This window comes from Triticum dicoccoides, chromosome 4B (assembly GCF_002162155.2).
Source record: "Triticum dicoccoides isolate Atlit2015 ecotype Zavitan chromosome 4B, WEW_v2.0, whole genome shotgun sequence".
Taxonomy (NCBI): Eukaryota; Viridiplantae; Streptophyta; class Magnoliopsida; order Poales; family Poaceae; genus Triticum; species Triticum dicoccoides.
The window spans coordinates 97,213,550-97,235,822 of record NC_041387.1 but is presented as its reverse complement, the minus strand read 5'-3'; the positions used below and the strand labels follow the sequence as shown (position 1 = coordinate 97,235,822).

The following is a 22,273-nucleotide window of genomic DNA, read 5'->3' as shown; positions in this document are numbered from 1 at the left end:
GATATTTCGCACATACAGCAGAGGCGGTCAAGCAAACATGGACTGCAACGGCGTTATTAGGCCTAACATGTAGAGCGATCCTTCTGGTCTTGGGAATAACGTTTGAATTCGCAAACATTTCTTCAAATTTGTAAACATTTTTAGAAATTCACAAGAAAGTTCCTGAATATATTTAGAAAAATAAATAAAAAGTGTTTTAATTGAAAAAACTGGATGAAATAAAACATAGGCTAAAAAACTAAAAGGAAATAATTGCCAATGCAAACGCGCATAATGCTACATGGACGGGACCTGTGCGTTTGCTCGGAATCATAATTTTTTAAATAGGCTGGAAGTATTTTAGTTGGAAAACCGACCAAAATAAAAAGGTGGTTGATAAACCGACTGAGAAAAAATCGACAAGACAATATGCACATACAACACAATAACAGTCGGCAGTCGCTACAAGGGCGACCGCTGGGGTGATCCACCTGTCCATTTTTTACTGTGCCTAAATTTACTGTATCAAACGAGGAGAGAAACGTAAACGAACGCCTACTCCTTCTCGACCCAGCTTCACATCGTCCTTTTTTCTCTCCCTCATTTTTTCCTCCCGGGCCTAGGGTTTCCGCCGCCGCCGCCGTCGCCGTCGTCACCGCCGCTGGCTTCCGGAGGATGGCCCGCTTCTACCCCGACTCTTCTCTCACCCTATTCAATCTCGACTAGCACCACCGCCGCTGCTTTGAGCTCGTCTATGGGTGCGGGGAAGAGGATGGCATCGAGGTGCAGACGGCCCTGGCTCGGGGAGGCGACCTCCATCGCCGCCACGAGAGGAGCAGGGGTGGAGGCTGCTCTTTGGGTACGAGAGGAGCACAACAGGGGATTGTTCAGAGGGTAGGCCAAGGGACGCCGAGTCGAGTCAAGGCCGTCAGGTAATCTCGAGCTCGATCTTGGGCGGCACATGAGCCATGTTAGGCTGCTTGTTAATCTGCATTCCCTTCTTTCTCGTTTCCCATCCAAAATTACTGTTACTTTTGGATATTGATAGAGCGAGCACGTTCATGGCTTTTTGTGATCTTCCTGGCTGATTTGGGTGTGAATCGCGCCTTCGTCCTGTAAAACATGGCGCCGCAGGGGCTCTACCTGCACCCCAGACGTCGACGCTGCGCCGGCTCATCCTCGAGGTCCGACGACCCCAGGCCCGACCTTGATGAGTGCCCAATCTGCTTCCCCGCCAGTCCCCTTTTAGTGAGTCTCTCCTTGTTCCTCCAATGGATCCAACTATAGATAGATGCAAAATTCTGAATATCGCTTCGCCCCTGCGTCTTGATTGCAGTTCTATCCGAGCCTTAGTTTGGTCAAGTGTTGCGCTAACTGTAAGTCTCATTGTTAGTCAAGAATACATGCTTGTTCTAATTGCACATGCATCTTCAGCATTACACTGGTTCTTTTTCATTTTTTTTCAGAAGAAGGGATTGGCCTAATAATTTACTCTCTTTTGAGAAAATCGATAGAGTTGCAGAACATTTTCTTTCAGTACATGTACTATTCTGCATTTTCCATTAAAAATGGAATGATTACCTCCTACATTGCAAGTAATCTTATTTGTTATTTGTTATTTGTTATTTGTTTCTAGGAAACATGAATTGAGTGATGATACTATAGATTTCATTGGCCATGTGCTTGCTCTTTACAGGAACGATAGGTACCTAAGCGAGCTACCACTTGATATACTGTTAAAAGAATGAAAGTATGCCTTAACTGAATATTTTAGCTTTATCTTTCCCTCATCCTTAAACTTGTTGATTTTGTAGGGTTCTTGTGGATCGTGTTGGTCGTTCTGGGGCATTGGAGTGGTCCAACTACCTGACGACGGTCAAGATCGAGGTGCTGTCCGTGTAGTGGTTGCTCGGCCGTGACCATGGGGTGAGGCTCCTTTTCTTTCTTAAAATTTCTTTCTTGTGATTGTTTGATTGTTCACAAGATAGGTTAGATTTTTCTGGCATATCATTATGTTTTGTCTGTTTGTGTAGACCTTTTCCTATTTTATTATTGGCTGTGTGACGAGAAGTCAGAGCAAAAAATCCGAAGCGACTCCTCCCTTGTAAGTTCCATGTACTGGGATTTTACTTCTTGATTATTTTTCTCTAAATGGTAGAATGATGCTTCTTCTGATATTGTATTCTAGAAGAATCCTATGTTTTGTTCTTGGTACTATAGAAGTGCATCTCCCTTTTATGCTGATAGCAAGATGGTCTTAATTTTCAATGCAAATAAATGATTACTGGAGCCCATGCATTTTTCTGAGGGAGCCCATGCATATTGTACAGCAATGCAGTATGTGGTGCTGTTTTTCATTTTTTATTTATAATCAGTGGCAATACAGTGCCAGTATTTTCCTCTTTGATATGGGTGCAAGTATTTCTATTTGGTATTTAACTTATAATTGCCGATTTTCTGAAAAAAGGGGCCAAAGATTAGTCTGACAATCTTTATATCTCACTCTTGTGGGAAGTACAATAAAGAAAGTATGTTCTTCAGGCTTATGTTTCCCAGATTGGCAGCTCTCAGTCAAACTTCTTTACTGATCACTTCACCATCGACATCCACCCGATCGAGCGGTTGTCGCCGAGCTCCACGGCTTCTGTGTCTACCGGAGATGGGTTCTTGTGGGTCAGCTCACAAGAAGGTCGTCGGACTGCCCAAGAAGCTGTGCCTCGCCTCGTCGCCGCCGTCCAAGGACAACAAGGTTGTCGACGATGTTCTGGTCGGTGTCGACCTCAAGGTCAAGTTGTTCGTCCCCAGTAGCAGGAGCGCTGACTCTGATACGGTGTGACGGCTGGCGTCCTCGTCGAGGTCGTTCTTGTCGTCAACTTCATCTCCAACCCATCCACGGGTGTACCATCTCCTGGAGTGCCCGTTCTGCTTCCTGGTCAGTCCCCTAACCCTCAGTTTCTTCACTATTTTTTCTCTTAGAGGCGCCGTCAGCCCCTCCTTGTCATGTGCATATCCTATATGCATTAGTACACAATCATTCATTATACACCATCAGGCATTAGCTAAGCACTGATATTGATGCTTATCATTTTAGCTGCCAGTATTGCGTAATACGGGGCAAGGCAACTGACTGCGTTTACTTCATCTTGTTTTACATTGTCGGTCTTGTGTGGTACGAGCAGGAATTGATTTTCACTAGGAACAGAAGCTTCAACAGTTTGTTGCTGAAGGAGAGCCGAGCAAGGATGAAACAGAAGCTTTGATGGCATTCCAAGTTCGTGTCTGCATTCTCTAAGAAACTGTTGATGCTGCTCATACTGACATCTGCGGCCAATTATTTGAAAAGGCAATGCATTTTATAGTTTATTGCGCCTTTCATTAACACACTACATAATGTTAGGTTTAATTCCAGATATGCATTAGTTCAGCAAAGTTGCTGGCCTGTTCTGTGTAAGTGTTCTTCTTACCCTTCTAGGATATTGCAGGTTGTTAAGGAAGAAATTTTGTCAGTTGATGGCACAATGTCACAGTGTCTAAACTTTTTTTTTTCGAGAGTATCACAGTGTCTCTTGAAAAAGGAGGCTGCTATGACCATCTTTAGTAAAGCAGTATGCCTCTCCCCTAAAAAATGTGTTACATAGATTGGCGTATATTTTTCTGTAAAACTACTATATCTGTTGGTATATTAAAGTGCAAATCCAATTTATTTTTTGCATTGCCAAATTCAATGACAGGTACAAAAATTATTCATGAACTACATTCAGAAAGCAAAAGCAGTTGGGAACTTCATTGAATAGGCAAAATAATTGACGAAGTTAATTTCCTCCTGTAAGTGAGCTTCTACCGAAAAAGGGTTTCCTCCCGCTTTGTATTCCAAAGCACCAACACCGATACAGAGCAGACACTGGGGCGAGCAGCACAACAAGCCAAAGAAAAAGAAAAGGAAACAATGCCAACACCGGCAGCTCGACAGACGCGAATGACCTACAACCGTTGCGCCCTCCGAAAACTATCCACCACGATCTTAGGTTCCGATCCTCCGAGTACCAAGCAGCACCTCCAGGAAGGGAACGACGCCGACGATGCTGCTGCCCGGACGAATCCTAGGGTTTCCCCCGGCACATGGAGGGTAGAGGGGAATGAAGACCACCGGCACCCTCCCGGGAGGAATGGTGGCACCCGCAGGCATCACCACACCGGAGCCGGAAGATCCGGCAAGGATTTCTCCCAGCTCCAAACCCCACCGCCCAACCGGATCGAAGCCAACCACCCAGCTTGCCGTCGACCACCTTGCGCCACCACGGTTGCCCCACCACCCATGCCGCCTCACTGCGAACGCCACCACGAGGCCAAGAGACCCGAAGAGAAACGCCAAACGATGGAAGCAACGGCACCGCTACCGAGCAGGAGGGACACACCTCCCCCGTCAACGCCAAACGGGCCCGCAAAGCCCCGCCGCCACGCTGCAGCAATTCGGTATCCGCGTCGCCAGCCCGCCGCCGCTCGCCGCCACGCCCCGGCCTCCTGGAGGTCACGCTGCAGGCTCACCCCTCCGCCGGCTCGCCCGGGCCCAGATGGGGCCCGAAGGGCCCAGATCTGGGCCGAGCGGGCGCCGCCAGGACGCGCCGCCGCGCTACCCCGCCACCAACGGCGACGCCGCCGTCCAGCCATCCGCCCGCGCAGCGCCAGGACCCCGCCGCCACGCCGGACCGCCGCCGCCTAGGGACACCCCCCAGCCCGCTCCGTCCCGCGCCAGAGGAAGCCGAGAGGGGAAAAGCGCGGGGGCCGCCGCCGCCAGCGTCGGCCGGGCCAGGCCCGGCGGCGAGCGCCGATGACGATGGCAGGGAGGCAAGGAGGAGGGTGGGTCGCTGGAGAAGGAGATCGGGGCGCGGCAGGTCGCCCGCGGGGGCGACGCGGTCGCGAGAGCCCGAGAGGAGGATGATCCGTCTATCGGTCCAGTTTTTCGTAAGTGAGCTTCTGCCGAACAATAAAGGAGAGCTTTACCTTTTTCCTGCATATTAAGTTACAGGTGTCCAGCGGATATCACTAGAAGTAAACCATCAAGCAAATGATATGAATCTATGTTCATGTAGCCTTGGTGCATCTTGTAGAGTGTGCAGCATGATCATACATTTACTTTCACGTCATGTTCATAGTTTTGCCCTGTTTTATTTTAGATCTCTTTGTAGTATAAATCATAAATAGACTGCAGGTTGTTCTTGCATGTCCATTTGGAACACGTTTTGCATGAATGTTTGTCTGCAAGATTGCATTTCCAGACAAACGTGGATGAGTATTGGCATGCCTTGAGCTCACTGTGCCATGTCAAAATGTTTGTTGAAGGGGTGTTGATGAGGGCTTTTGGATTTTTTTAAAGATTACACGGAATCTGAAGGATTTGTATCCAACTAAAATCCAAATCCCCCTCTCCTACTGGAACACGCCCTTACCGTAGAATAAAATGTCTATTATCTTCTATATTTTATTGGTTGTAGCTTTGAAACATTGATGCTATATACAAAACACAAAATGAGATGTTCTTCCACACTGCAGTGCAGAGACCCAGTGAGCAAATAGGGGATGCAAAGGCTCTGCTGGACATTACAACCACCTTGGTAAAATATGTGAGGTCCCAGTCAAGTTAAGGAATCGCACCTTCTGACTTTATAACAGCATTGCTTAAGAAATTTGGCAGCAAGCAAACATTGGTTCTGAGCCTGTCTCATTGCGCTAGGTTGATGTTTGTCTTTCTGCTTCACATGTCTTGAGGGCTGCGCCTGGATGCTGTATCATGTAATTAAGCTCCTTTCTCCTTATTAGTTCTCAACATTTTTTTGCAGTGCCTACTTGGTATATGACTTGAACCATGCACGCTCTTAATCCTTGCAGGCTTGGACCCATGGATACAGAAGTAAAGCAGCGGAAGCTTTCGGCTGTTAATAGAAAAAGAAGTGCCAAGCCAACTGAAAATACTTGTCCTAAAGAGGTATTCACATGCTTTCGTCTATCATAATTAATAAAACACTTGAGATTGATACCATCCATTTGTACATTTCTCTAGTGATTTGTTTTCCCATCTGTTTGCCTTCTGTTGTTGACGGGCGATGTAGTGTGTACAATCTTTAGTTGCTGTTGCTTCAACCTTTCCAAGATGCACTATCATAACCTTTCCAAGATGCACTATCATATCCACATTACATCATCGACCCTGCAACCAATAGTATCATACTATCATAACCTTTCAGTTCTTTTCATGCACCACTCTTTTAGTGCATCTTGGAAAGGTTATGATAGTATGATACTATTGGTTGCAGGATCGATGATGTAATGTGGATATTTGTACCGACTGATAGACCATGGCCAAATCCTTATGTTAATTGCAGATACTGCGATTATCTATCTTTTCTTAGAGGGATTACATGATCTACATACCAAAGACTCTGAAATACACGAGCATAATGATGATTATGACAGAGGAAGTACAGTGGCAAGCACCAATCAGTGTGAGGTAAAAACATAAAGCCGAGAAGCAACACCTGCCGATGTCGTTTCTTATAGGATCAGTAGATAAGCTGCCTTTCCTACACTAAACACTGCGTGGACTTGAGCGTAGACAAGGTTTGGCAGTGCTTGGACGTCGTCTTGACCATGCCAGGGTGATGACCGCGTGAAGACACGGCGCCTGGCATGCGTTTGACGCGCTCTGGGTGTCGGCATACCCTCTGTTAACCGCGTGCTCGATCCAATGCTCGCCGATGACTGCCGCACTGCGCCGCGGCATGAACCCCGACCCATCGCCCTTGACCTCTTGCAGTTTCCAAAGCACTCACTCTTCCGTATTGGCCTTTGCTCAGATGGCCACAGATGATATTCTTCGCTTGAAAATCGAGTTGCTTGAATCTCTTCACATCAGTAGCATTCACAGAGGGAGAGACGGATGGAACACCCTTTTCCACAATGAACCAGAGATCGTTGTCAATTGCCTCAAGATGCATGCGCATCTTGTTCTTCCAGTAGGGGTAGTAGGCCCCATCAAAGGTAGGACACCCCGCAGAAACCTTGATCATACATTCGGTTGACATAACTAAAACTCCAGGTGGTTAAACCAAAATCACACAGAACAAGGGAGTACCTTGCTCTGATACCAATTGAAAGTGCGTTATATCGACTAGAGGGGGGTGAATAGGCGATTTTCACAGAATTTAACAAAGTCTTCACTGAGGAATTTCAAGGTGAGGAAATTCAAGAGTGAAGAACTACAAAGCAGCAGATAAACACGATCACGAGTATGAATAGCATAACAGCGACATAGTCATCAGAATGAAATGAAACATACACATAGTGAAGTAAGCGTGAAAACAGGATAAGGCAGGTGAAGAACAAGGAGACTAAAGAAATTGGTCTGGGGAAATTGAGAAAGTCTTCAGACAAAGTCTTCAGTCACGGTGTTCGAAACAGAGACAATACACACATACAAACAAGTAAGTGAGGAATTCAGAGGTTTAGGAAATAGAACCAGTAACTTGATGAAGACAATGATTTGGTAGACCAGTTCCAACTGATGTGATAGTTGTACGCCTGGTTAGGGCGGCCAGGTATTTAAACCTGAGGACACACAGTCCCGGACAACCAGTCAAGGACACTTAGTCCAAGACACCCAGTCCTCACCGTATTCCCCTTGAGCTAAGGACACACAGTCCTCGCCCAATCACTCGTGGTAAGTCTTCAGGGCAGACTTCCAAACCCTCACAAACTTGGTCACCCGGCGATCCACAATGACTCTTGGATGCTCTAGACCATGACGCCTAACCGTCTGGAAGTTGCACAGTCCTCAAAGGTAACAAGCGCCGGTTCCACACAGGAACAATCTCTTCAGTGATTCTCAATCACTTTGGGTTTTGGGTTTTGGTTGTTTTGGGTTTTTGGGTTTTTCCTCACTCATGATTTTCACTCAAAGTCCTCGGAGGACGGGTTGCTCTCTTATGACGAGTGTCAAGTTCTCTCTGAGCAGCCAACCGGCTAGTGGTTGTAGGGGATGGCTATTTATAGCCGGAGCAGATCCCAACGTGACATGACATAAATGCCCCTAAATGATATGACCGTTTGGTCGGAAGATATTTTGGGACAGCTGGCGCTAAGCACAACGACGGTCGGAACTTTGAACTCTCAAAATCCTCAGGGCTATCATGTTCCTCACATGTAGGCAATTCGCACTGGCGAAATCCTAACTCCTCAGTAAGTGCAAAGTCTTCAGAGACCAGAAGAACTACGTCTCTGTCACTGAAGAAATTGACTTAGCTGTATGAGATTTCCAAAGGCTTCACTCGGAGGTTTTGGGTAGTTTAAGGCTTTGAGCATCAGTTGGAAATTGTTTCCTTAGTTTTACCTCGACCCCATTTACCAGTACGGTGTTTCCTATGACTCAAGAAAGAGAGAAGCGAAACTATGAAAGTAAAGTCTTCAAGCTTCATAATCCTCGCATGAATTCCAAGTCTTCATGGTAACACCAATTTCATCAATATCAAAGTCTTCAGATGGACCAAAGTCTTCAACTGAAGACATTCATTTTTAGGGGTCGACTTTCATCGAATATATCAAACTCCTCTGCATCTAATAAGACATGTGTATACTCACAAACGCATTAAATGCTTAACCTATAAGTCTTCAATACACCAAAATCACTAAGGGGCACTGATGCACTTACAGATCCCATTAGAACTCCGAAGTTAAGCATGCTTGGGCAAGAGTAGTACTAGGATGGGTGACCTCCTGGGAAGTCCTCGTGTTGAATTCCCTCTTTATTTTTTTCGCGTCATGACAAAGATAAGGCACGTGTGCGATATATATTAAACTTGTTTTCATAGTTTTGATGTTGTGGATATGATTTAGCTCGCTGCTCATTATTCACGCGTGTTGGGGTGGCGTTGTGGCGCAAAAAGCGCGTTATAAATGGGGTGGAAAGCACGTGTTGCTGCGGCAGAGAGGGGGGGGGTGGAAACCATGGTAAACTCGTCTCCGTAGTTGAGCAGGAGAGTAAGTAGGAGGGGCAACTGTTGTAATGGTAGTAAGAAAGAATGTACAAACGTCTTTGTAATGGAGCTGGGAGGAGCAAGCATAAGGGACGAAGGCGGAGGTAACATGTTGGATGCGATCATACTAGCCCTAAAGCACTGGATCCCATCAGAACTCCGAAGTTAAGCGTGCTTGGGTGAGAGTAGTACTAGGACAGGTGACCTCCTGGGAAGTCCTCGTGTTGCATTCCTTTTTTAATTTTTTTTGCGCGTCATGACAAAGATAACGCACGTGCGCGATATATATTAAACCTGTTTTCATAGTTTTGACATTGTGGATATGATTTAGCTCGCTGCTCATTATTCACGCGTGCTGGGGCGGCGTTGTGGCGCAAAAAGTGCGTTATAAATGGGGTGGAAAACACATGTTACTGAGGTAAAGAGGGAGGGGTGGAAACCGTGGTAAACTCGTCTCCGTAGTTGAGCGGGAGTGTAAGTAGGAGGGGCAACGGTTTTAATGGTAGTAAGAAATAATGTACAAACGTCTTTGTAATGGAGCTGGGAGGGGCAAGCGTAAGGGACGAAGGCGGAGGTAACATGTCGGATGCGATCATACCAGCACTAAAGCACTGGATCCCATCAGAACTCCGAAGTTATGCGTGCTTGGACGACAGTAGTACTAGGATGGGTGACCTCCTGGGAAGTCCTCGTGTTGCATTCCCTTTTTAATTTTTTTTGCGCGTCGTGACAAAGATAACGCACATGCGCGATATATATTAAACCTGTTTTCATAGTTTTGACGTTGTGGATATGATTTAGCTCGCTGCTCATTATTCACGTGTGCTGGGGTGGCGTTGTGGCACAAAAAGCGCGTTATAAATGGGGTGGAAAACACGTGTTGCTGCGGCAGAGAGGGAGGGGTGGAAACCGTGGTAAATTCGTCTCCCTAGTTGAGGGGGAGAGTAAGTAGGAGGGGAAACGGTTGTCATGGTAGTAAGAAAGAATGTACAAACGTCTTTGTAATGGAGCTGAGAGGGCAAGCATAAGGGACGAAGGCGGTTGTAACATGTTGGATGCGATCATACTAGCACTAAAGCACCGGATCCCATCAGAACTCCGAAGTTAAGCTTGCTTGGGCGAAGTAGTACTAGGATGGGTGACCTCCTGGGAAGTCGTCGTGACAAAGATAACGCACGTGCGCGATATATATTAAACCTGTTTTCATAGTTTTGACATTGTGGATATGATTTAGCTCGCTGCACATTATTCACGCGTGCTGGGGCGGCGCTGCGGCGCAAAAGGCGCGTTATAAATGGGGTGGAAAACACGTGTTGCTGCGGCAGAGAGGGAGGGGCGGAAACCGTGGTAAAGTCGTCTCCGTAGTTGAGCGGGAGAGTAAGTAGGAGGGGCAACGGTTGTAATGGTAGTAAGAAAGAATGTACAAATGTCTTTGTAATAGAGCTGGGAGGGGCAAGCATAAGGGACGAAGGCGGAGGTAACATGTCGGATGCGATCATACCAGCACTAAAGCACCGGATCCCATCAGAACGCCGAAGTTAAGCGTGCTTGGGCGAGAGTAGTACGCCGAAGTTAAGCGTGCTTGGGCGAGAGTAGTACACCGAAGTTAAGCGTGCTTGGGCGAGAGTACTACTAGGATGGGTGACCTCCTAGGAAGTCCTCGTGTTGCATTCCCTTTTTAATTTTTTTTGCGTGTCGTGATAAAGATAACGCATGTTCGCGATATATATTAAACCTGTTTTCATAGTTTTGACATTGTGGATATGATTTAGCTCGTTGCTCATTATTCATGTGTGCTAGGGCGGCATTGTGGCGCAAAAGGCGCGTTATAAATGGGGTGGAAAATACGTGTTGCTGCGGCAGAGAGGGAGGGGTGGAAACCATGGTAAACTCGTTTCCGTAGTTGAGCGGGAGAGTAAGTAGGAGGGGCAACGATTGTAATGGTAGTAAGAAAGAATGTACAAATGTCTTTGTGATGGAGCTAGGAGGGGCCAGCATAAGGGACGAAGGCGGAGGTAACATGTCGCATGCGATCATACCAGCACTAAAGCACCGGATCCCATCAGAACTCCGAAGTTAAGCGTGCTTGGTCGAGAGTAGTACTAGGATCGGTGACCTACTGGGAAGTTCTCGTGTTGCATTCGCTTTTTATTATTTTTTCGCGTCGTGACAAAGATTGCGCACGTGCGCGATATATATTAAACCTGTTTTCATAGTTTTGATGTTGTGGATATGATTTAGCTCGCTGCTCATTATTCACGTGTGCTGGGGCGGCGTTGTGGCGCAAAAAGCGCGTTATAAATGGGGTGGAAAACACGTGTTGCTATGACAGAGAGGGAGGGGTGGAAACCGTGGTAAACTCGTCTCCGTAGTTGAGTGGGAGAGTAAGTAGGAGGGGCAACGGTTGTAATAGCAGTAAGAAACAATGTACAAACGTCTTTATAATGGAGCTGGGAGGGCAAGCATAAGGGACGAAGGAGGTAACATGTCGGATGCGATCATACCAGCACTAAAGCATCGGATCCCATCAGAACTCCAAAGTTAAGCCTGCTTGGGCGAGAGTAGTACTAGGATGGGTGACCTCTTGGGGAAGTCCTTGTGTTGCATTCCCTTTTTAATTTTTTTTGCGCGTCATGACAAAGATAACGCACGTGTGCGATATATATTAAACCTGTTTTCATTGTTTTGACGTTGTGGATATGATTTAGCTCGCTGGTCATTATTCATGCTTGCTGGGGCGACGTTGTGGCGCAAAAAGCGTGTTATAAATGGGGTGGAAAACACGTGTTGCTGTAGTAGAGAGGGAGGGATGGAAACCGTGGTAAACTCATCTCCGTAGTTGAGCGGGGGAGAAAGTAGGAGGGGCAACGGTTGTAATGGCTTGATGTATGTTTTGGTGATCAACTTGCGGGTTTCGTGACATTGGGAACCTATGCATAGGGGTTGGCACACGTTCTTGACTCTCCGGTAGAAATCCCACCGCTGGCCAGGCCATCCCTCCACTCACCCACACCCCCTGTTATTCTACGGCGACGGCAGCCTCACATCGAAGCCGGCCACGGGAGGCAGTAACAGGTGGCAGGACCGGCGCTGCTTTGGGCGGCTGGAGCAAGAAGACAAGAGGTTGAAGAAGCACTATGGCCGTTGGATGGACATCGTACGGTCACAGGAGCTAGAATCGTTCATATTGACTAAGTTGACAAAGCCCTCCATCCCTGTCAACTTAGTAGGCCCACAAGTCAGCCTCCCACTATGCTTGGTCCCAGTTAGCAGGGGGAGTATTTATTTTTTTTGTGCGTAATAAGGAGGCACTTCCTTGCGTGCGAAGATATAGCTGGTCGGTCCGACCTGTCAGCGGGGGGAACATTTTTTTCGTGAAATACAGAGGCCCTTCCGGTGGGTCCTAGATGTTAGCTGGAGGAATCATTATTTTGCATGTAATAAGGAGGCATTTCCTTGTGTGCGGCCGTGGACCCAACTGTCAGCATCTCCACGTACAGTCCATGTCTGATGGAAGTCGTTCCTTGACCACGTTGCCACGCTGCACCAAGAGCACTAGGGGGATGGACGACGGCGACGCCTAGGAAGGGGATGACGCGAAGCCGGGGAAGACGCTACAGTGGATGCCCACGCAGAGAGGAGTTTGAGGGTTCATTGGTTCGGCTTCATTGTGAGGCTGCAATCGCTGCAGAATAAAGATGATGGCAGCAACTATACGGACTGGGTCCGGAACCTGAGGATCATCCTCATAGCTGCCAAGAAAGATTATGTCCTAGAAGCGCCGCTAGGTGAAGCACCAATCCCACAGAACCAAGACGTTATGAACGCTTGGCAGTCTCGTGTTGATGATTACTCACTCGTTCAGTGCGGCATGCTTTACAGCTTAGAACCGGGGCTCCAAAAGCGTTTAGAGAAACACGGAGCATACGAGATGTTCGAAGAGCTGAAAATGGTTTTCCAAGCTCATGCCCGGGTCGAGAGATATGAAGTCTCCGACAAGTTCTTCAGCTGTAAGATGGAGGAAAATAGTTCTGCCAGTGAGCACATACTCAAGATGTCTGGGTTGCACAACCGCTTGACTCAGCTGGGAGTTAATCTCCCGGATGACGCGGTCATTGACAGAATCCTCCAGTCGCTCCCACCAAGCTACAAGAGCTTTGTGATGAACTTCAATATGCAGGGGATGGAAAAGACCATTCCTGAGGTATATTCAATGCTGAAATCAGCAGAGGTAGAGATCAAAAAGGAACATCAACTATTGATGGTGAATAAAACCACTAAGTTCAAGAAAGGCAGGGGTAAGAAGAACTTCAAGAAGGACGGCAAGGGAGTTGCCGTGCCCGGTAAGCCAGTTGCCGGGAAAAAGTCAAACAATGGACCCAAGCCAGAGACTGAGTGCTTTTATTGCAAGGAAGTGGTCGCTAGAAGCGGAACTGCCCCAAGTACTTAGCGGACAAGAAGGCCGGCAAAACCAAAGGTATATGTGATATACATGTAATTGATGTGTACCTTACCAGTGCTCGTAGTAGCTCTTGGGTATTTGATACCGGTGCGGTTGCTCATATTTGTAACTCAAAGTAGGAGCTGCGGAATAAGCGGAGACTGGCGAAGGACGAGGTGACGATGCGCGTCGGGAATGGTTCCAAGGTCGATGTGATCGCCGTCGGCACGCTACCTCTACATTTACCTACGGGATTAGTTTTAAACCTCAATAATTGTTATTTAGTACCAGCTTTGAGCATGAACATTGTATCAGGATCTCGTTTAATTCGAGATGGCTACTCATTTAAATCCGAGAATAATGGTTGTTCTATTTATATGAGTGATATGTTTTATGGTCATGTCCCGCTGGTGAATGGTTTATTCTTAATGAATCTCGAATGTAATGTTACACATATTCATAGTGTGAATACCAAAAGATGTAAAGTTGATAACGATAGTCCCACATACTTGTGGCACTGCCGCCTTGGTCACATTGGTGTCAAGCACATGAAGAAGCTCCATGCTGATGGGCTTTTAGAGTCTCTAGATTATGAATTGTTTGACACATGCGAGCCATGCCTCATGGGCAAAATGACCAAGACTCCGTTCTCCGGAACAATGGAGCGAGCAACTAACTTATTGGAAATCATACATACTGATGTGTGCGGTCCAATGAGCGTTGAGGCTCGCGGAGGATATCATTATGTTCTCACTCTCACTGATGACTTGAGTAGATATGGGTATGTCTACTTGATGAAACACAAGTCTGAGACCTTTGAAAAGTTCAAGGAATTTCAGAATGAGGTATAGAATCAACGTGACCGAAAGATAAAGTTCTTACGATCAGATCGTGGGGGACAATATTTAAGTCATGAATTTGGTACGCACTTAAGGAAATGTGGAATCGTTTCACAACTCACGCCGCCTGGAACACCTCAATGTAATGGTGTGTCCGAACGTCGTAATCGCACTCTATTGGATATGGTGCGATCTATGATGTCACTTACTGATTTACCGCTATCATTTTGGGGATACGCTCTAGAGACAGCCACATTCACTTTAAATAGGACACTGTCTAAATCCGTTGAGACGACACCGTATGAATTATGGTTTGGGAAGAAACCTAAGCTGTCGTTTCTAAAAGTTTGGGGATGCGATGCTTATGTCAAGAAACTTCAACCTGAGAAGCTCGAACCCAAGTCGGAAAAATGCGTCTTCATAGGATACCCTAAGGAAACCATTGGGTATACCTTCTACTTAAGATCCGAGGGCAAGATCTTTGTTGCCAAGAACAGGTCCTTTCTGGAGAAAGAGTTTCTCTCGAAAGAATTAAGTGGGAGGAAAGTAGAGCTTGATGAAGTACTACCTCTTGAAACGGTAAGTAGTGCAACTCAGGAAGATGTTCCTGTGGTGCCTGCACCGACAAGAGAGGAGGTTAATGATGATGATCAAGATAATTTGGATCAAGCTCCTACTGAACTTCGAAGGTCCACAAGGACACGTTCCGCACTAGAGTGATACGGCAACCCTGTATTTGAAATCATGTTGTTAGACAACGGTGAACCTTCGAACTATGAAGAAGCGATGGCGGGCCTAGATTCCAACAAATGGCTTGAAGCCATGCAATCCGAGATAGGATCCATGTATGAAAACAAATGGATCTTTAAGAAGAAGACGGACGCAGATGGTAATGTTACCATATATAAAGCTCGACTTGTTACTAAGGGTTATTGACAAGTTCAAGGGATTGACTACGATGAGACATTCTCTCCCATAGCCAAGCTGAAGTCCGCCTGAATCATGTTAGCAATTGCCGCATACTATGATTATGAGATATGGCAAATGGACGTGAAAACGGCATTCCTTAACGGTCACCTTAAGGAAGAACTGTATATGATGTAGCCGGAAGGTTTTGTCGACCCTAAGAATGCTAACAAGGTATGCAAGCTCCAGCGCTCCATCTATGGGCTGGTGCAAGCATCTCGGAGTTGGAATATTCGCTTTAATGAGATGATCAAAGCGTTTGGGTTTATGCAGACTTATGGAGAAGCCTGCGTTTACAAGAAAGTGAGTGGGAGCTCTGTAGCATTTCTCATATTATATGTGGATGACATACTTTTGATGGGAAATGATATAGAACTTTTGGACAGCATTAAGGCCTACTTGAATAAGTGTTTTTCAATGAAGGACCTTGGAGAAGCTGCTTACATATTAGGCATCAAAATCTATAGAGATAGATCAAGACGCCTCATAGGTCTTTCACAAAGCACATACCTTGATAAGATATTGAAGAAGTTCAATATGGATCAGTCCAAGAAGGGGTTCTTGCCTGTGTTGCAAGGTGTGAAATTGAGCTCGGCTCAATGCCCGACCACGGCAGAAGATAGAAAAAAGATGAGTGTCGTCCCCTATGCCTCACCCATAGGGTCTATCATGTATGCCATGACCTGTACCAGACCTGATATAAACCTTGCCGTAAGTTTGGTAGGAAGGTACCAAAGTAATCCCGGCATGGAACACTGGACAGCGGTCAAGAACATCCTTAAGTACCTGATAAGGACTAAGGATATGTTTCTCGTATATGGAGGTGATTAAGAGCTTGTCGTAAAGAGTTACGTCGACGCTAGCTTCGACACAGATCTGGATGACTCTAAGTCACAAACCGGATACGCGTATATTTTGAATGGTGGGGCAGTAAGCTGATGCAGTTGCAAGCAGAGCGTCGTGGCGGGATCTACATGTGAAGCGGAGTACATGGCAGCCTCGGAGGCAGCGCATGAAGCTATCTGGGTGAAGGAGTTCATCACCGACCTAGGAGTCATACCCAATGCGTCGGGGCCGATCACACTCTTCTGTGACAACACTAGAGCTATTGCACTTGCCAAGGAGCCCAGGCTTCACAAGAAGATCAGGCACATCAAGCATCGCTTCAACTCCATTCGTGAAAATGTTCAAGATGAAGACATAGATATTTGTAAAGTACATACGGATCTGAATGTAGTAGATCCGTTGACTAAACCTCTCCCTAGAGCAAAACATGATCAACACGAGAACGCAATGGGTGTTCGATACATCCCAATGTAACTAGATTATTGACTCTAGTGCAAGTGGGAGACTGTTGGAAACTCCATTGCGGATTATGAGGATAATTTGCTTGCATCATTGCTACTAAAAGTCCTCTTTGTAATTATCTTTCGGCTTATAATTATGTTTGTCATTTCTAAATTCATGTTGTGACGGCAATGAAGGTCTCTTGTATGAATGTCAGATGTCATTTCTAAACTCAATGTTGTGACTATTTCTGTTGTGCTAAGCTGAGATCAAGGACTGATGGTCATTTCTAAATATCTGGACCCAGCCAGCCACCCTAATCTAAGAGCTTGATATTGGTAAGTTTGAAGAAGCCCAACATGCATAATCAAGCTTAGGTTAGGAACCCAACTAGCTGCCCTGCTCTGTGTAGACAAGATTAGAGCGCACAATCCGGCCTCAAGAGGTGCGCCTGGGGCGCACCCCAACCACTAGTAGCACTACATGGGTCGCCACCCTGTTGGCTACGTAGTGTCAGAACCATGATCCAATCACACCCTTACAGGCGGGATCCATTTTGAGGAAAAATATTGGGGCTCTCCTAGACCTCTATTCCTAAGGAGCTTAGTAATTGTAAGGATATTATTACTAAAATAATGATCATAATGTTATCACGAAAAATGAGAATGCAATGTGCCAGAGGGGGTAATATTAACAGTGCGGCAACTATATATTGAACAGTGCAAGTATTCTAAAGTAGATTGTTGCACTCAGGTCCAATCACACGCTATTTTTGTATTGTGTTTTCTTCACAGCAAAAGACCTTCCGGGGGAAAACCATCCATTTATAAAAAGTACTCTTCCTTAAAAAAAGGGCAAGTACCCTTGCCAAATTCGGTCCAAATATATGATTATGTGCTTCATATACAAAAATAAATAAATTATTATAATTTTCTTTAGAAAAGGTAGTCGTCAGCGTCAGTGAATGATGGGCATAGTAATTTAACAGCAACCTGTTGTTGCAAACTGTGCGGAGAAGTAACTATCTTCTTCTTCCTGACCTGAATGCCAAAAATGGTGAAGAATTACAGAAGTCAGTGGCAGCTGGCATCCATAGGATATATTCCTGTTCAAATTCCAAAACTGATGATATATAAGTTGCCCCCTCCGATCCAGAATAAGTGTCATGGTTTTAGTTCAAGTCTAAACTAAAGCCACAACACTTATTATGGATCAGAGGGAGTAGTTAGGTTGAATTTAATTATAAATTACTTGTGAATGTTACATACCATGACAAATAATCCCTCGGTTTTAAATTACTTAGAGTTCTAACTTTGTCCTATATCAAATTTCTTTTAGCTTGACCAACTATTGTTGCAAATTGTGCTGACAAGTGATTATCTTCTTCCTCCCAAAAGGATGCTAAAAGCAGTGAAGAACTGCATGGCAGCTCGGCAACATATGGTAAGTGCCACTTGCAATTTCAAAAGTGATTATATCTAAGCTACTAAGTTGAATTCACTATAAATTAATTCTCAATATTCACAAGCTTCGGGGGTGATGTCAAGTCATGCCTGACCGACAGGTGCTACGCTTTGTCATGCCTGGTCGGCAGGTGCTACGCACGACAGATCTTCCAAGGACTTCAAGCTGTGTCGGCTGGTGATACCTGGCAGCATGGCGCTGCGGTGTATCAGTGGCGACCGTGACGTGCTCAGATGTTTGCGCGCAGGGAGGAGGTGTCGTTTGGCGCCGTGGTGGCATCGACGATAGCTAGACCGAGCAAGGTTGATGCATCAGTACAGTTCTGAAGATGGAACGGTGGCAGTTGGCGGCGGCGGCATCTGAGTGCACGCCGGACCGGTGAGACCCATGCCCGACAGGCGTCCTGGATGGTTTCTCAGGTCTTAGATGTTAGGTTTGGCTACGATGTCTGTTTGGTATTAGGCCCAGGCTATCTGCGCCCCTTCATCAGCTGGATAAAGGTGCTTAGACGGCGGCTTTAGTCTTACTGTTGTATTACTTTATAAGGTCTTGTGAGAATAATTAATAAAGTGGTCGTATGCATCGCCCAGATGCAGAGGCCGGGGGTCATCCTCCTTTTCTAAAAAAAATTCTCAATATTCACAAAACACTCCCTCCATTCTAAATTACTTAAAGTTCTAATTTTGTCCTAGGTCAAATTTCTTGTATATAGGTATATATTACCATCTATGATACTTAAGTAGTTTCATTCATTATTCCCTATAAGATATATTTTCATTCAATATACATCAGCATTTCTTTTAATATTTGGTCAAGCTTGAAAGTTTTAGCTTTTAGGACAACACTAAAATCTCAGGTAATTTGAAAGGGAAGAAATAGAAGACGGATGGAGCTCAGCAACAAGAGAGCCCGGAGACATGCCAAATCCTATTCGGCGTGCACTTTAATTATTCATTGTAAAATCCAAACTATTTCAGCGAATCTCTCCTCTATTTAGAATAGCTCAAAGTTCTCTATCAGATAGCAACGTGCCGACTTGATCAATCATACGCATTTGAACTCAAATTAGCAAGTAAGGGACGTGACATACATCTGCTTTTTCTGTTGCTATTACTATACGCCGGCTTGCGGCGATCCCGATGAAGTTTTATTGCTAACTTATAGACTTGTCTGCCCACTCTCACCCGCATCGCCTCAGAGATTTAGAAATTTAGTGAATGGAGCACAGCTACTCGACAAATAATGCACGGCCACGGGCAGTCGTACGTCCCCACGAACATTTAACAAACGTTTCGGATCCGCTTCAGCCAGTGGGATAGATCCAAGCGATTCTGTTCTCCGGTAGGCAGGACGGCCAATAATGCCACTTTTTTTCGTCGCGCTATATATTTTTTCCACATTCTTTTGTTTCAATTTCTTTTCACCGAAGCGTACCATACTAATACCAAGATAATATCAATTACATCCGATTTATGCAACAACGTACTATTCGCACCTGGTCAAAATATTGGGGATTCATACAACAAAAGGATAAAGGGATCAGAAAAGAAACAAAGAAATTGGACGTGACTAACCACACACAGTAACTCCATCGTCTTGGACAACACACGGATTACGAGAAATGTCTCCACAGGCAACACCTTTGACAAGGAAACACTGCGTAAGCGCCATAGTCGCCATATCTAACAATAAAAGGTTGATCGTTGGTTCTCACCCCGGAGAGCATGCCTATGCAATATCCAAAACAATAGCTTCATGCAACCATCGAAGGTCAGACGTAGGGTTTTCAACCAAAAGTTCAAGATCTGGTACTAGAGGTTCATACCAGTAATAGTGGTTTTTTTAATATTTATCAGACCACCAGAAATAACTATTCTTAACTAGAGAATGTGGGTTTCAGCCATTAGAATTTGTGTAAGTGCAAAAGAATAAGAAAATGTTGATCGACGACATTGCCTAGCGCCGATGGACAATGTGTGTCTCCGTTAGATCTTCTGGAATGTCTTTGGTGTATTTGCAGGTATGACCCTTCTGATCTATCCTTTTCATCGTCGGTGACGGTTGTTGTTCTGGTTTGTTGCTCCTTTGGAGTGGCACGACGACTTCTTGGATGTCCACTACAATATGATTTTCCTCACTTCAGTGAGGCAGGGGCAATGATGGTCAGACGCCTTCAATGCGCTTCAGTGCTTGTAGTTGCCGCAATGTGTTCCATAGACGCGGCTGTATTTTTTCTTCAACTTTGGAGAACTTTGTATTGTTTGCATATTATTAATGGGTCGGAGAACTTCTTCATGAAAAAGAAGAAATCACCTTGTTGCCTCCCATGAAGAAATATTCCGTCACGCATGGCCTCTAAGCTAGAGGTTGATCCCTGATGTGATAGGGTACAATATCCTCCTAACCACCGAATCAATTAGTGTAATGGCATTATGCACGCATATAGAGACAACAACGATCTATTGGTTACTTTTGAATTCGGATCGCATTCAAATTGTTGACGCCTAGTTCTAGCCGGCGCAATTCTTGAACACTCGCCAAAGAAATCTAAAGCTTTGAGAAGGTTTATATACTCAGATATTACCGTAAATATACCCAAAAATAGATATTACTCAAAAGCATCATGTCTTTGTACGGTATAATTTCAAAAAAAAAAAGTTGTCTATCCGTGGATCTGTTGCAATATTATACTTTTAATTCACCAAAGACCGGCAGTATCTAAATGGTCTAAGAATTCAAGAGCAATTGTCTGATTTGTCGATCCTTCTTCAATCGGACTCTGCAATCGCTTTAGCTTGCTTGACACACAACGGCTTAGCCACGTCAGCTTATGGTAATACTCCAGGGTAGCTAACTGCCCCCAGAAACTTACTCCCTCCGTCCGAAAATACTTCATCAAAATAGACAAAAAGAGATATATTTAGAACTAAAATACATCTAGATATATTCTTTTTTATCTATTTTGATGACAAGTATTTTCAGACGAGGGGAGTATGTATCAAGCAGCTTGCAATAGAGGATTATAACCCTGCAACTATGGAACAAAACTCCCCTATTACACTCGCAAACAGAAAAAAGTTCTGAAAAGACCTAAAATTTTGCGAAAGCTTGACTATTTGAACATGGCAGTAAGACACATGCATTATTTACATATATAGACAAAGAGCCATATAAGATATATCGATTGATGTATCACTTTTTCTCAATTATATGTATGAATCACATCCACTAAGTAGAATTGAGAATACCATCAAAGTACAAGCAAAAGAAAATAAAAAGAAACGAAAAGAAAAGGTGAGATTTCTTTTCGATATTTTCCCACCACTCGCTGCGCACATCCATTATTTATGTACCTGGTTGAGCCCACACAGTTGATGGATCTCAGAATTCGGAAGGGCCCTTATCTCTTGCCGGGCCGGCCAGCACGGCCCTGACCCGCCCGCCCGACGGCCACCACCGGTCGGCGTACGACGAAGGCGCCCTCGGCGACGCCCATGGCGTTCTTGCAGCCGTACAGGTCCAGTAATCCTACCACCCCGCCAGTGGCGATGGACCAACGCCGCGGCCCGGCGCGGACGGCCGACGCCGGCTTAGGAGGAAACAGAGCGTCGATGTCGATGGCGTTGGTGCGCTCCCTGGTGCACTCTTCCAGCGCGGCGGCAAAGGGGTCGGCGGCGGCGCCGGGCGCGCCTGGCGCCGATCGGTTGGCGCGGCGTCGGGAGGGCGGCGCGCGGATCGGCGGCGGGAGCGGGAGCGGCGGGGACGGGGAGGCAGCAGGGTCCGCGGCGCCGCGGAGGAAGGAGTGGCTCTTGGGGATGCCCGGGTGGTGCTCCCAGGAGAAGGGGATGGAGGTGGTGCGCGGGGAAGGCGACGGCGAGGAGGCGGCGGAGGAGGCCGTGGAGAAAGACGACGACGAGGACGACGAAGACGAGTGGGAGGCCGCGCGTTGGCGCCGGTGAGCCTGAGCCGGCCGCGTCGGCAGTGGTGGTTGCGTCCGGGTCGTCATGGGCACGAGAGAGGAAGCTGGTAGCTAGCTAGATGGTAGCCGAGTGTGGGCAAGGCGGGGACACAACACAAAGGGCTGATAAATACGTACACCAAGTACTATGGTGGAGCTATTAGCATTTGAGGCCCTTCTGTTTCTCAAAATTACATGTACCACTGGCTTATTCGTTTGTCAAAATTATATATATCCTTTTCTTTTTCCATTTCTCTCTTTCCTGGCTGCTAAGTGACAAGGGAATGCGTCCTCCATTTTCCTTTTTATTTGC

The 22,273-nt window shown here is 45.9% G+C and overlaps 1 protein-coding gene, 2 long non-coding RNA genes, 4 other non-coding genes and 2 pseudogenes across 19 annotated transcripts; 8 read left to right on the top strand and 1 right to left on the bottom strand.

Moving 5' to 3' along the window:
- Positions 1 to 527: 527 nt before the first annotated feature.
- On the top strand, positions 528 to 3,678 carry LOC119295255. 10 transcript variants are annotated; one of them, XR_005143845.1, is made up of 7 exons: positions 528 to 911; positions 1,114 to 1,227; positions 1,316 to 1,355; positions 1,616 to 1,684; positions 1,794 to 1,905; positions 2,013 to 2,911; positions 3,159 to 3,678. It is a non-coding gene; the product is annotated as an uncharacterized LOC119295255 (long non-coding RNA). The 10 variants fall into 10 exon arrangements; XR_005143840.1 differs by having other exon boundaries at positions 1,028 to 1,227; XR_005143842.1 differs by having other exon boundaries at positions 1,028 to 1,355; positions 2,013 to 2,083; positions 2,521 to 2,911.
- A 1,855-nt stretch (positions 3,679 to 5,533) lies between these two features.
- LOC119295256 lies at positions 5,534 to 18,405 on the top strand. 4 transcript variants are annotated; one of them, XR_005143849.1, is made up of 4 exons: positions 5,534 to 5,769; positions 5,866 to 5,962; positions 17,877 to 17,981; positions 18,133 to 18,405. It is a non-coding gene; the product is annotated as an uncharacterized LOC119295256 (long non-coding RNA). The 4 variants fall into 4 exon arrangements; XR_005143851.1 differs by having other exon boundaries at positions 18,103 to 18,405; XR_005143848.1 differs by having other exon boundaries at positions 18,086 to 18,143.
- Positions 8,651 to 8,770, top strand: LOC119296435 (annotated as a pseudogene).
- Positions 9,120 to 9,238, top strand: LOC119296614. The gene has a single exon (XR_005145337.1). It is a non-coding gene; the product is annotated as a 5S ribosomal RNA (ribosomal RNA).
- LOC119296542 lies at positions 9,590 to 9,708 on the top strand. Its single transcript, XR_005145277.1, has one exon. It is a non-coding gene; the product is annotated as a 5S ribosomal RNA (ribosomal RNA).
- On the top strand, positions 10,059 to 10,176 carry LOC119296624 (annotated as a pseudogene).
- LOC119296429 lies at positions 11,031 to 11,149 on the top strand. The gene has a single exon (XR_005145202.1). It is a non-coding gene; the product is annotated as a 5S ribosomal RNA (ribosomal RNA).
- LOC119296615 lies at positions 11,496 to 11,615 on the top strand. Its single transcript, XR_005145338.1, has one exon. It is a non-coding gene; the product is annotated as a 5S ribosomal RNA (ribosomal RNA).
- A 2,720-nt stretch (positions 18,406 to 21,125) lies between the features above and the next one.
- Positions 21,126 to 22,048, bottom strand: LOC119293410 (translation initiation factor IF-2-like). Its single transcript, XM_037571899.1, has one exon. It carries the CDS (start codon positions 22,006 to 22,008, stop codon positions 21,403 to 21,405), a length of 606 nt encoding a protein of 201 aa, XP_037427796.1. The 5' UTR covers positions 22,009 to 22,048; the 3' UTR covers positions 21,126 to 21,402.
- Between the last annotated feature and the right edge of the window lie 225 nt (positions 22,049 to 22,273).

What these genes read in the sequence shown, in the direction of transcription:
- LOC119293410 (XM_037571899.1), bottom strand. Translation starts at nt 22,008, where the DNA reads ATGACGACCCGGACGCAACCACCACTGCCGACGCGGCCGGCTCAGGCT.